General features: G+C 46.1%; 1 protein-coding gene across 1 annotated transcript in view; it reads left to right on the forward strand.

Moving 5' to 3' along the window:
* Positions 1-14779, forward strand: part of tprb (translocated promoter region b, nuclear basket protein) — a 243904-nt gene that overhangs the window by 146494 nt on the left and 82631 nt on the right. Inside the window, exons 32-37 of the mRNA XM_072511248.1 lie at positions 5350-5496; positions 7125-7323; positions 9287-9510; positions 10772-10851; positions 11317-11525; positions 11671-11940. Of these exons, the coding sequence (XP_072367349.1) occupies positions 5350-5496; positions 7125-7323; positions 9287-9510; positions 10772-10851; positions 11317-11525; positions 11671-11940 (1129 nt within the window). The remainder of the gene's footprint in view (positions 1-5349; positions 5497-7124; positions 7324-9286; positions 9511-10771; positions 10852-11316; positions 11526-11670; positions 11941-14779) is intronic.

Here is a 14779-nt window from a genome sequence, read left to right on the forward strand (position 1 = left end):
GGTAGCAGGCCGAACTTCTCCTCTAGTGCCTGCATGCTAGGGAATGTCCCATCGAAACAGGTCCCCCATCCTCCTAATACCTGCCCTATACCAGCCTTGGTATCCCCCATCCAACCTACCCGGAGCAAATCTGTGGTTATTCAGTATCGGGGTCCACACCGAGGCCGCCTCCTCTTCCCTGTGATTTCTCCACTGCCCCAGATCCTCAGTGCTGCCGTCACCACCGGACTAGTGGTGTAGGCTACGCTCCAAGAATACCCTTTTGACTCACGGGGTTTTATTCGCCCGCACAAATCCTGTCACAATCCTATTCACCCGCTTAAAGAAGGACTTGGGGATGAAAATGGGGAGGCACTGAAATACGAAGAGGAACCTGGGGAGAACCGTCATCTTCACAGTCTGCACCCGTCCCGCCAAGGAAAGTGGGAGCATATCCCACCTTTTAAACTCTCCCTCCATCTGCTCCACTAGCCGGGTTAAGTTGAGCCTGTGCAGGGCATCCCAGTTCCTGGCTACTTGTATCCCCAAGTACCGAAAGCTCCTTTACACTATCCTGAGCGGGAGCTCCCTCAGTCGCTCCTCCTGGCCCCTACCATGGACCATGAACAGCTCGCTCTTCCCCATGTTCAACTTATACCCCGAGAACCTCCCGAAGTCCCCAGGATCCGCATGACCTCCCCCATTCCCTCTAATGGGTCCGAAATATACAACAACAGGTCATCCGCGTAGAGGGAGACCCGGTGCTCCTCCCCTCCACGCACCAGCCCCCTCCAATCCCCCCCAAGTCCTGAGCGCAATGGTCAACGGCTCAATTGCCAGGGCAAACAGCAACGGGGACAGGGGACACCCCTGTGTCGTCCCCCGGTGCAGCCTGAAATATTCTGACCTTAGCCGGTTTGTGGACACACCTGCTACAGGGGCCTGATACAGCAGCTTGACCCACCCTATAAATCCCTCCCCAAATCCAATCCTGCCTAGTGCCTCCCACAGATACTCCCACTCCACCCTGTCAAAGGTCTTCTCCGCGTCCATCGCAGCCACCACCTTGACCTCCGAGGGCATCATGATAATATTCAGGAGCCTCCTCACATTCGCGTTCAGCTGCCTGCCCTTAACAAACCCCGTCTGGTCCTACCCAATCACTCCCGGGGCACAGTCCTCTATTCTGGTAGCCAGAGTTTTTGCCAACAGCTTGGCATCCACGTTCAGGAGCGATATCGGCCTGTAGGACCCACACTCGGATCCTTCTCCTTCTTCAGGATAAGCGAGATCAATGCCTGTGACATTGTCGGAGGGAGGGTCCCTTTCTCCTTTGCCTCATTGAAGGTTCGCATCAGGAGCGGGCTCAACAGCTCCGAGAACTTCTTATAACATTCTGAGGGGAAGCCGTCCGGGGCCTTGCCTGTCTGCATGCCTGCCAGCCCCCTGACTACCTCCTGCAACCCAATCGGGGCCCCCAGTTGCTGCACCTGCTCTGCTTCCAACCTTGGGAATCTCAACCGGTTCATGAACCGCCTCATCCCTTCCCCCTCCCCGGGGGGTTCCGACTCATCTAACCTTCCGTAGTACTCCCTGAAGACTTCATTGACCCTCTCTGGGCTCAGCACCTTGTTGCCTTCCCTATCCCGCACTCTCCCAATCTCTCTGGCTGCCTCCCTCCTGCGCAGCTGGTGCGCCAGCATCCTACTCGCCTTCTCCCCATACTCATAAATTGCCCCCTTCGCTTTCCTCAGCTGCGCCGCCGCCTTCCCCCTGGACAGCAAGTCAAACTCCGCCTGTAATTTCCGGCGCTCGTTCAACAGCCCCCACTCTGGGGCCTCCGCGTACCTCCTATCTACCCTGAGTATCTCTCCCACCAGTCTCTCTCTCTCCGCCCTGTCCTTCTTCTCTCTATTGGACCTAATGGAGATTAATTGTCCCCTAATGACCGCCTTCAGAGCCTCCCAAACCACTGCCACCGTCATCTCTCCTGTGTCATTTACTCCCACATAATTCTCAATACTCCTTCTTATCTGCCCGCACACCACTTTGTCCGCCAGCAGCCCCACATCCAGTTGCCAGAGAGGGCGCTGACCCCGTTCCGCCCCCAGTCGCAGGCCCACCCAGTGCGGGGCATGGTCCGAGATCGCAATGGCCGAGTATTCTACCCCCTCCACCCTCTGGATTAACGCCCTACTCAACACAAATAAGTCTATTCGCGAATAGACTTTATGGACAAGGGAGAAAAAGGAAAGCTCCTTCGTCCTTGGCCGAGTAAACCTCCAGGAGTCCACTTTCCCCCCCCCCCCCACCTGGCCCATGAACTCCCACACAGCACTGGCCGCCGCTGGCCTCTTCCCTGTTCTGAACTTGGAACAATCCAAGCTTTAATCCGAGACCGTATTAAAGTCCCGTCCCATAATCAGGTGACTTATCTCCAAGTCTGGGATCCTACCCAACACGCGCCTCAAAGTCCGCATCGTCCCAGTTCGGGGCATGTACGTTCACTAACACCACCCGGGCCCCCTGTAGCTTGCCACTCACCATTATGTACCTGCCTCCCTTGTCCGCCACGATGCTCCCCACCTCAAACGCCACTCGTTTACTGACCACAATAGCCACTCCTCTGGTCTTTGCGTCTAACCCCGAGTGAAACACCTGTCCCACCCATCCTTTTTCAGCCTCGTCTGGTCCGCGAGCTTTAAGTGCGTCTCTTGCAACATGTCCACGTCTGCCTTCAACCCCTTCAAATGCAAGAACACGCGGGACCACTTGACCGGCCCATTCAGGCCCCTCACGTTCCATGTCTTCAGCCTGGTCGGGGGGGTAACCATGCCCCCATCCCGCCAACTAGCCATCTCCCTTTTTCGGCCAACCGCGTGCCCCTGCCTCCCTCCTCCAGCTCTCCCCCCAGCGCCCGACTCTCCATCCATACCCCTTGCCTGGCTCCCCTTCAGTCAGCTCACCCATGCTGACCCCGGCCGCTCCCGCCTCTATATATCTACCCTTAACATGTTGCCTCCTTCAGGCCACCCTCCCCCGCAGGGTAGAGGGGCAAGCGCCATCTGGGATCTCCCCGTGCACCGGACAGCCCGTCCCGGGCGTTTCCCACCCCCTAGCACCGAACACCTGGAAAACAAAAACACCTGGAAAACAAAACGCCTGGAAAACAAGCAAAACAATCAACAAAACCCCCAACCAAACTCGGGCAGACATGCCCATAAACTTATGCTTTACCCGCCATCCTCCCCTCGGTCCCTCCCCACCCGCACATTTCACCGCCACACAGCAGTCCCTTCGTTCAGGTCCAGTTTCTCCTGCCTGATGAACGACCACGCCTCGCCTGGGGTATCAAAATAGTGATGCCTGTCCTGGTATGTTACCCATAGTCTCGCCGGGTGCAGGAGCCCAAACTCCACCCCTTTACCGTGGAGGACCGCCTTCGCCCGGTTAAAACCTGCACGCCTCCTTGCCAGCTCAACTCCCAGGTCCTGGTAAATTCGATCTCACCATTCTCCCACTTACTGCTCCGCTCTTTCTTTGCCCACCGCAGGACTCGCTCCCGGTCTGCCAAGCGCTGAAACCGTATCACCATCGCCCTCGGTGGCTTGTTTACCCTCGGCTTTCTGGCGAGAACCCTGTGTGCCCCATCCTGCTCCAAGGCCCCTGCGCCCATCAACGTCCCCAACATTGTGGCCATGTACGTGCTCACATCTGCCCCCTCCGCTCCTTCAGGAAGACCCAGGATCCGCAGATTGTGGCTCCAAGGTCAGCACACAAGGTCATCCAGCCTCTCCTGCCAACTCTTATGGAGCGCCTCGTGCGCCATAAATTCGGCCAGGCCCAGGATCTCGTCCTCGTTCTCCGCCACCTTCCTCCTCACCTCCTTGATCTCCTTCTCCTGTGCCTTCTGGGTCACCACAATTCTCTCCATGGAGGCCAGCATCTCCCTTTTCAGCTCCATGAAGCAGTTTTTAAGGAGCTCCTGCTGTTCTCTGGCCCACTGGGCCCACACCTCCCGATCTTCACCGGCCGCCATTTTGTCCTCCCGGACCTTCTCGACCTTCTTCCCCGGGTTCGCGTGTCTGTGGGCTCCGCTCCTGGTTCTCTCCATGCACCGGGGGGGGGGGGGGGGGGGCACGCTGGTCCCTCCTGTTAATTGCCGCCGCCGCTCCTTTTAGCGGCCCGAAACACCGATCCCGGCGGGAGCTGCCGTTTGCGTGACCGAGCAGGTCATGGCCGCTACCGGAAGTGAGGAAAATAAAATGTTGTCTGGTTTTATGGCTAAAATGGTTTCTCACTTTGTGATAAGGCTGGAGTGTGAATAGCTGCCACTTGAAATTAATAATTGTGCTTTCTAAATATACTTCTCAGTTCAACATTACCATGTTTTTAGTTTGTGAGAAACGTTTCCACTGTATTCTTTGTTCTTGAACCTAATTGTACGTCGTGAACAACAAATTTCAAATATCAGACTTAAATCTGAATTCGCCATATAGCTTTTCATTTTTTTTATTCCGGGGATGTGGGTGTCGTTGGCTGGGACTGCATTTAGTGCCCATCCCTAATTGCCCTTGAACGGAGTGGTTTGCTAAGTTATTTGAGAGGGCATTGAAGAGTCAACCACATTGCTGTGGGTTTGGAGTCACATGTACACCCAAACTTGGTAAAGGTGGCAGAGTTCCTTGCCTAAAAGACATGAATGAACTAGATGGGTTTTTATGACAATTGGTCACCTTTATTTCCAAATTTATATTGAAAAATGATCAAATCTCACCATTGCTGGGGTGGGATTCGACCCCAGCAGTCTAGAGCACAACACAGTGTTTCTGGATCACTAATCCAGTGATGATACCACTATGCCACCAGCTCCTGCCCCCCTCGTGTAAGCTTACTGCAATCCCAATCTTGTTAATTATGAGAATCTGCAGCGATGAACACTTATTAATAACCTGTAGACATTAAAGAATATAAAAATATTTGAAAATAGGCATTGTGGGTAATCCTTAATGCATAACACCTAGATCAATAACTGCATGCATTCTGTGTAGAATCCATTTCCTCATCTCTGTCTTGGGGTGCCTCAGTTGGCACTCTTTCCTAATTACTTAATTGAATCATTTTGTGCTAAGTGGGCCTTCACTGCGTCTGCAACCTCACGTTTTCACACCATTTAATGACTCTTTTAATGTTGAGTTTTCATGATTAACCCTGCCCCAAACCTAATGCTGTTCTCCCCCAACCTTTTGCTGCTGCTCGGCCATTCTGAATCACTTTTTATTTACTTTAAAAGCATAATACAGGTTCCTGTTTTAAGTGGTGCATGGCTAAACTTTTATTTGTTGTTGAAACATTTTTCTTTTCTTGCAGGTTGTTGCTGAGACATCCTCTCAACATACAGCAGAACAGCAAGCAGAGCAGTCCTCTGCTCAAGTCACTCAGGAATTGCAAGAAACACTTGCTCAGTCTGAATCCAGAGCTAAGGCACTTGAGTCTCAGGCTGAAGCCCTGCAGAAGGTTAGGTGGCAAGAAATGAATTATCCAACTGTGGACAGTTGTAAATAGAAAATTTGCTTCAGTGCCAAATAATATACAACCTGTTGTAATTTTGTTTTTACTATTTTCAAACACTTATCCCTGTATGTGTCCCTGAGCAACCCTAGAAGTGGAACCTCTATTCTGAGGAGTAATGTTTTTTCATTTTATTAATCAAGGATCAAATATGATCTGGTCTGTAACAAATAATGGAAATGCCAGGGTTCTGCAATGCAAGCTTCTACTGTCACTGAGGCCCAAAATGAATTTGAAAGTGGCATATGAAGAATAAATGGCAATTCAATATCTACATATTTATATATGGTTGCATTGTAAATGTGAAAAGATTGAATTACCTGAAGGGAACAACTTGAAACAGCACACCCTAATCACTGATTATTTTTATTGGATCAACAAACCTATTTAATTAGACTGTGACTTGTTCTTTTGTGTACAGTGTGTACTTTTAAAAGGGTTTGTATTTGACATAAAACCTCAAATCCCCATTCTCGGGTTTTAAACTGTCATTTGCCAGTACTTTCCTACATATAACACCCGTGGGCTTTGCATCCTGATTTGCATTGGCACAATTAACTCGACCATACCTCTATAAATCATCTTTATACTGTTTTGTTCCCAATTTCATTTTTTCCTTTGGCTGTTCACCAGATGCCCTGGAGCTCTGTACAGCGCTAGCACTGCTTTGTCTTGCCATGGACTGTCCTGATTAGCTCTTTCCATCAGGTCCAACTTGAGATCCTGGCCTGTCTGTGTCTCTGGCCCTCCCTTCCTTATAACAAAATGATCCATCTTCAGTTCTTCACAGTCCTGTTGCCTTGCTTGCTTGCAGGTAGAGAATGGAGGAAGTTCTCCTCTGATTTTCGCCAAAAACGCAGATGTCCAGGATGTGTGAGACCAGTGTACATGCCGGGCACGTGACCGGCTCTCTGCTGCAGCTTCTGGCCGGAAGAGTGCATTTTCCACTTAAAAGCCAGTTGAGGCCGGCATTCTCAATTTAAAAGCCGGTTGCGGATGTTGAGCACTTGTCCTGCAATCTGAAACGCTGCGACCGATCGCTCTGCCATCCTCCTGACACCTGCCCCGGGTCGCGAATCGCACTTTTGAAAAATTCTGCTCTACTGCACACCATAACCAGCAATTTTGTCTCGTTCAGAACAGTCAAACTTGTGGACATGACCTGCCCTTGAAAATGGGTTAAATTCAAAGCTGATTTGTGAAAACTTTATTCATTCCTCACTGAAATTTAATTGAGATGGTGGAAACAGATGTTAATCTATTCAAAGCAATTAACATTTTGTTCTGCATGGATAATTTGAGACCTGGCTAGATGCGTGCAACTTGCTTCGGACGTTCAGTGACTTTGGACCTATGGTTCCCAAAGCTTTACATCATTAAGAGTTCCGTTGCCTCGTGTCCAAGTTTGTTTTAGACTAATTGATAAAGTTGGTTGACATGATTGGTCAGAAAATCTATTGTATTATTTATTTTGTCCTTCCATTTCAATGTTCTTAAAGAATACAACCCAGAAATTCTGGGGCATCTTGTAATTAAAACTTGAGCATTCATTAATTTTTTTTTAATATTAATAGTCCGTTTGTGAGAAGGAATCGGAAGTGAAAAAATTGCAAGACGAAGTTTCCCAGTTACACAGTGAACTTTCCCGCTTGCGACAGGAACTGCAGGAAAAAGCAAACCTTGAAGAACAGCTTCGACAGCAGATTCTGGAGAAGGAAGAGAAGACCAAGAAAGCAATATTGGTAGCCAAACAGAAGATAACACAAATAGCTGGTTAGCCACTTGCACTTTCACAAATTCTTTGACATATGAGAAAGTAGAACAAGAGATACTTGGAATTTAAACTTGTACCCAAAATGGTTTATGGTGTGGAATTGTTGTTAATTTAAATTAGGAGCTACATTTAATGGTTGTAAATGTAACTGTTAAACCCAGAACTGAAATCAAAATTACTTTTTTTTATATATAAAAAAAAAGCTAAAGCACTCTTCTTAATGATTTTCTCAAGTTAATGTTTCCTCCCCTCACTCAGTTTGTATTATTGTCACGTTGAATGTTCTTGAGCTTCTCTTTGCTGCACTTTTAGATTAAGTCTCATGCAGGGAGTTTGCTCATGCTCCATGGAAAATTGTGTTCATCAAATTTAGAGAGGAGGCAGAATAGGATTTTGGAACTTCTCTTCCCCTCTCAAAGTACATGTTAATCCATTGGTCTCTTTGCTGAAGTGAGGAAGAGCTCAGTTAGGATGAGTGAAAATTACGGTGAATAAACCTAGGGCTGAATCTTATGGGGCCACTCATTGCTTGCTCCTCAGTAAAGAAGTTGGTTGCAAGTCGACTGACTGACTGACTGCAAAAACAAAAAGCTGATGCACAGTGATAATACGCTGCGGGGGTGGCCGTAAACAAGTAATTATGTGACGTGCCCCTAAAAAGCTACCAGCCAATGCCAGATCCTGATGGTGAATGCAACTGGGGCTACAAACAGTCCTGAGAAGGAAGACATCATGGATACCAGACTAAGATGGTTGCAGGTTTCTGGTGGGGGAAGGATTGGGAACCTTCACGAGTGGTTAGGTGTCGGGTCTGGAGGTGAGGGACGAAGAGGAGAGAAAGCGTCTGCAATGGGCTGGTTAACTTGATTCTGCCTTCATGAGCCACGCGTGTAGTGGAGGTGGAAAACCGTAATTTAACTGCTGCTTAATGGCCAGTTAAGGGCTCAGAAGGCTTGAGACTGGTTGGGCTCACTGATGCCTTAACCGCCCACCATACTATGAGGAACAGCTCAGGTATGGGTGGGATGGTGATGGGCTACCCACCCGCCTTATTTTACATGCTTCTTGCCTCTGCCTGTAAATATGCTGGATGGGAAACTGTAACATACCCCCCCATTATATGCAGCCAGAGGTCTGCATGGTGAACTGAAGCGACTCAGATTTTCATTCGGTGGTGGTGTCAAGGAAAGGGGACAAAATGCTGATAACTGGAGTTGGGTTATACACTGGATTTGAGGGGCTGAATGGTCTTATGCTAAAGAAGTCAATTTGCAGTCCATTCACTTGATCAACATTCAGTGTGTAATTCTTGATCAAGTTCTACTGAGTTTTTAAGAACTTTGAGAATTATCCCAGGATAAACCTTATGAAGCATAAACTCCAAGCAAAAGCAGCAAAGGACTTATTCCAATGATGAAATCGCTTTTTTTTTCTGGGGAAACTGACCAGCTTCTGTGTAGTATTACTGTCAGAATTGAGAACTTAGGCAGGGGCAGCACCGAACCACCAAGGACCCAGGTTCGATCCTGGTCCCGGGTCATTGTCCATGTCGAGTTCGCACATTCTGCATGGGTCTCACCCCCACAACCCAAAAAGGTGTGCAGGGTAGCTGGATTGGCCAAGCTAAATTGTCCCTCAATTGGGAAAAAAAGATTTTGGTACTCTAAATTTATTTAAAAAAAGAATTGAGAACTTGTAAATTGAAATTTAAATTCCATTTTTGAGTTTTACAGTCTGTCATTTGATATAGTTTTCAATATAAAACAGATTTTAATTCAACAAAGCTCTTAATGGTTGAATTAGCAATTATACCATTGATGATCAGCATGCTACTCTAAGATGTGTTTTTAGTCTTTGTCATTTTTTTGACAGAAATTCGGTAATGTGAGCCACAGGTTTTAATTAACTTAAATTTCTTTTAGTAGGATTTAAAACTAAGGTAGCTGGGTTTTATTGTCTTAGGTTTGAAGGAGCAATTGGCACAAGAGAATGAAGAGTTGAAACAGCACAATGAAGAATTTCAACAACGTATCACAAGTTTAGATCAGCAGAGAGAAGAGCTGGAGGTGCGCATGAGTGCACTGAAATCACAATATGATGGCCACATTGGTCGACTTAAACGGGAACTGAAGGAGCATCAGGATCGACAGCATGACCAGCGCGAAGAGCCGCAGGAAATAACCAAGGTGTGTGGAAAGGTCTTGGAATTAGAGAATTAGAAAATCCTGACTTTTTAATAATGTAAAATTGGAATGTAAAAATCGATGCTTTACTATATGCATACTGCATTGTGATCTAGAAGCCTTTTTAAGGCTATCACCATATAAATAGTAGCACAGTGGTCAGCACTGTTGCTTCACAGCACCAGGGGCCACTGGTTCAATTCCCAGCTTGGACCATAAGACATCGGAGCAGAACTAGGTCACTCGGCCCATCGAGTCTGCTCCGCCATTCAATCATGACTGATTTTTTTTCTAATCCCCATTCTCCTGCCTTTTCCCAATAACCCCTGATCCCCTTCTTAATCAAGAACCTATCTATCTCTGTCTTAAAGACACTCAGTGATTTGACCTCCACAGCCTTCTGCGGCAAAGAGTTCCATAGATTCACCACCCTCTGGCTGAAAGAATTCCTCCTCATCTCTTTAGCCTGAGATTGTGTCCTCCTGGTTCTAGTTTTTCCTACAAATGGAAACATCCTCTCCACCTCCACTCTATCCAGGCCTCGCTGTATCCTGTAAGTTTCAATAAGATCCCCCCCCTCTAGGGTCATTCTAGCCAAATGGGCTTTCAACGTTATGGTCTTCTAAATTTTGATTAAATAATTGAAGTCCAGTGAGGTGCCATCCCCAAACATATGCACACTATCAGTATCTGAAGCAAGTTATTTGCAAAGACGATGTCACTTAATGTTAGCTAAATGTGACTTGGCAATATAAAGATTTTAACATTGCACATCATTTTGTTCTGTATAGCAGTGTGTAATTTGTGACTGCTTCAGGAGAGAGTCAATAATTGGAGATGTCTGCCTCGTTCAAATTCATCTGGGATTAGCTTAGTTGTCCAGTGAAAATCTATCTTCAAAGGCTATAAAAATGGATGGCAAATAAAAAAAGGATTTGGCAGATGCATTTGGGTAATGTAGTGATATGGGGATTTGGAGAAATTGTCTAGGCAGTGAAGAGGTGAAATGGTGCTGTTTTTGGATGCTTGATAAAGATTTAGCTGCTGGATTGCTTTAGCTGCTGAGAGAGTATAGTGCAGACAACTTATTGCTTTCTGTATTTTTCATTGAACCATTTTGATTTTTGAATGTTCAAATGTATGTAACTCACCTGATTTAATAAAAGTTGAATGTAAATCATTTTAAAATACTAAAATAGCATTAGCAATATTAAACAAAGTGGAAATAAGAAGCTTGAGGTTAATTATTTCTGTTTTGCACCAGACTTCAGAACCACAGAGGCAACTGGATCAACAGAGGCAAATTACCCTCAAACAAACTGCAGCATCTGTGGACAGAGGAAGGTAAGAATTATCCACTGCATCTGCATGCTTTTTTAACTAGCTTTTGTATATTATATATCTGATTTGATTTATTGTCACATGTACCGGAGTACAGTGAAAAGTATTTTTCTGCAGCCAAGGGAACGTACACGGTACGTACCTAGTAGACAAAAAAAGTACAAAGTTCTCAAGTTTAACCTATTGTTTTTGTCTTTTTTCAACAATGCGAATTAGCAGCATCAAAGAGCTAGGGTTTTAACTGATGTTCAAAGAGAAGAATCTTGTCTTTTAATTTTAAAAAATTCTAATGGAGACTGCAGCATTGACGAGGTCAAAACATTCCAGCGGAATTGCCTATTTATAGCATAATTAATCCACTTGTTGTAAACTGAGTGTACATTTTTGTATTAATGAATCCTGTATAATAGATTTTGATTTATGGACATAAACCAAAGCTGCGTTCATTTATTTTTAAATTCTGCATAGTTCGAGTACATCTGATCCTCCAACAGCCAATATAAAGCCAACCCCTCTTGTGGCAACACCCAGTAAGGTAGCTGCTGGGCCGGTTCCTGGAAGTAAATCAACACCAAGAGCCAGTATCCGACCAATGGTTACTCCAGCGACAGTCACTGGACCGGCTATAACACCAACAGCTACAGTAATGCCAACAACGCAGGTAGAAACCCAAGAAGGTAAGACGCAGATTACATTTCGTATTTTTAATTAAAGTTTCATTTTGGCCTCAATTACTATTTTGTTTGAGAAGTATTATCCAGTGTGGTAGGGTTTTCTTTGTCCTAAATAATTTTCTTTTATCTTTTACCTTTTATTCACCAGCCATGCAGTCAGAAGGGCCAGTTGAGCACGTAACTGTTTTTGGTAGCACAAGTGGAACAGTACGTTCAACAAGTCCAAATATCCCAAACTTGTCTCAACCTATCTTAACAGTGCAACAACAACAGACACAGGCTACTGCCTTTGTACAACCCACTCAACAGACTCTTCAGGTAGAACCAGCAAATCAGGACCCTTCTGCAAACATGGTAGATGTCGGTCAGAACCCCCAAATGGAAAGACCTTCCACTTCTACAGCAGTGTTTGGAACAGGTTTGTTTTTCTATTGAATTTGAAAGCTTCAATTCAATCTTTCTTGAACTGAGGGGACTGAGATGAGAGTTGGGATTTGGACTTGGTGGTTGGGGATGGTATTTTTCTTATGAAGGGTTTTCTATTTGCTTGGGGTTTTGTTTTTCTGTCGCTTGAATGGAGGATTTTGTGTAGATGTACTATGGTTTTGGTTTTCTCTTACCTTATGGGTGCAGTTCTACATTGTTCCTTGGTTTAAGGGAGGTGGGCGTGTTTGGGTACATGGGGCCAGGTTACTGAGGAGGAGGGGTGGGGGCGGGGCTCGGGCAGGGGTCACCATGCTAGCCAACCTAGGTTGGCTAGTGAATGGGTGTGTGGTGGGGGGAGGTCCCAATCGGGGAGGCATTGGCTGGGCTCATGAAGGAGATGTCCCCCCTGGGAGATTTTTACCCCCAAGGGATCGGGAGTATTTTTTTACTCCCCAGTGCTCAAGGTGTTTTCGAAGCGGAGAAGGTGTTCGATTGCGTGGAGCGGAGTTATTTGATGGTAGTATTGGAGAAATTTGGGGTTGGGCTGCGGTGTGTGGCATGGGTGCAGCTGCTCTATAAGGAGCAGATGGTGAGCGTGCAACCAAATAGTATGAACTGGATATTTTGCATTTCACTTTGGTATGAGGCAGGTATGCCCCCTGTCCGTCCGTGTCCCGTGTCCCCCCCCCCGTTCTGTTTGCATTGGCTGCAGAGACCTTGGCTATTGTGGTGAGGAGCTCAGAGTTGTGGAAGGTGATACTGAGTTGGGGTGGGGGGGGTTGGAACATAGGGTGACCTTTATAGGCTTGTTGCTGTATATTTCGGAATCAAGCTCTTCAGTGGGGGAGTATAATGGGGGTCGCTCCAGAGATTTGGGACATTTTTGGGTTACACATTGGATTTAGGTAAAAGGTGAATCGTTTGTGGCCTTGTCTCCCCTCTTGGGGGGGCGGATGCTGCCATTTCACCTGGCAACTTCTCATTTTGGGGATGCAGGCGTCTCGGGATTGTGCAGGGCATCGGCAGTTTACCTTGGTGGGGAGGGTGAAAGCTGATTTACTGAAGTGGGAGACACGGTACAAGCATAAAGATGAATATTGGGGGGGGGGGGGGCAGTGATGGGTTCTATAAATTGTTGGGGTTTGTTCAGCATGCATTTGAGGGAGGGTGTTTGGGTGCCCTTGGTGGTTTTGTATTGTAAAATAGTTGAAAATCTGTTGAATAAAAAAACTTAATTTATAAAAAAAAAAAAAGTCCAAATTGGATGAAAACTACACGGACAGTGACCCGGGGCCGGGATCGAACGTGGGTCTGCAGTGACGTGAGGCAGCAGTGCTAACCACTGCGCCACAGTACCACCCTGCTTTATAACTTAATCATTTTTAATTACTACATTTCATAGTTAATGCTATCTGCAAACTTTGGTACACAGTTTTCAACTTTTTCATAAATCCTGAATAAGATGATGATAAAGTGCAGGTCCTGGGGAGTGTCTCTTGTCACATTGTGCCAATTAGTGTACAGAGGAGCTGAGATGTAAGATATCAGAATTGAGTGGTTACACGTATTGATGGCATTGAATTGGTTGGAGATCTTCTCTAGGATCAAGGCTAAAGTGGATGGGGGGATCCAAGTTATGTTAAATTATGAAGCTATTTCATAGAATATAGGGGAGAGAGAGAAAATGTTTCTGCATGTGACGATTCAAAACTATCGGTCAAAAGATAAGAATCAACTATATTGATGAGATTGGATGGAAGTAATTCAGGAGGTGGACTGTATGGAGCATAAGCAGCAGCATAGAGTAGTTGGGTTGATCGGCGAATTGCAGTGCAGTTAACTTTTATGTGCCCTTTATCTCTTCATTCTTGTCTTTTACCTCCAAATCAATTGTTGACGCCAATTCTGTGGATTCCAAATCAATCTCAAATGCCTAGTGGATGTCCATCTAGATAACATTAGTGTCTGTGATGTCACAAAATTCAATATGTTTAGTCGGACATGACCACCTCTTCAGACCGTCCATGTTCAGTCTGATCAGTTTTAACGTTGTTTAAATGCTCAGTCACTTTGTCATGACTGGCACATTCTAGTTATTTCCCAAAAATGATGTGACACTGACAGGTCTGTGGTAATCTGGTTTCTCTCTCGCTCTTATTAGATAGTGAAGAGACATGTTGAAATTTTCCAATCCGACATCACCGTTCCCAATCTAGAAATTATCAGTAATGAAATAGCCCCACCTACTTGATCCCACCCAGGGATGCAGACAGTTGGGTCTTGGAGATCTGGGTGAAGTTCCATTACTACATTTTTTTTTACTACATAAATGCAATAGATAATTTCCACTTGATTTATTTTTAGTTTTCCTTCTGTTATTTTACTCTTCAGGCAGTCATGAAGTAATTTGACGATTTTGATTGGCCGTGAAAAGTTCTGCAAAAGATTGGTCTCTGAGGTTCTGCAATCATAGAATCTATAGTGCAGAAGGAGGCCATTTGGCTGATCGAGTCTGCACCGGCCCTTGAAAGAGCACCCTACTTAAGCCCATGCCTCCACCCTATCCCTGTAACCGCGCCTAACATTTTTGGACACTAAGGGGCAATTTAGCGTGGCCAATCCACCTAACCTGCATATCTTTGGACTGTGGGGGTAACCTGAGCACCCAGTTTCAAATTAAAACCTGGAGCAACACTTCTATGCAGCTGGCGGTTATTTTCATGTTCATTCAACAGGGCATTAGATGATTATTTGTACACAAACTATGTGCAAGGGTACAGGGAAAAGGCGCAGGTGAACAGTGCTAACTCATGGTGCTCATTTGGAGAACT

This window comes from Scyliorhinus torazame, chromosome 7 (genome assembly GCF_047496885.1).
Source record: "Scyliorhinus torazame isolate Kashiwa2021f chromosome 7, sScyTor2.1, whole genome shotgun sequence".
Lineage (NCBI taxonomy): Eukaryota > Metazoa > Chordata > Chondrichthyes > Carcharhiniformes > Scyliorhinidae > Scyliorhinus > Scyliorhinus torazame.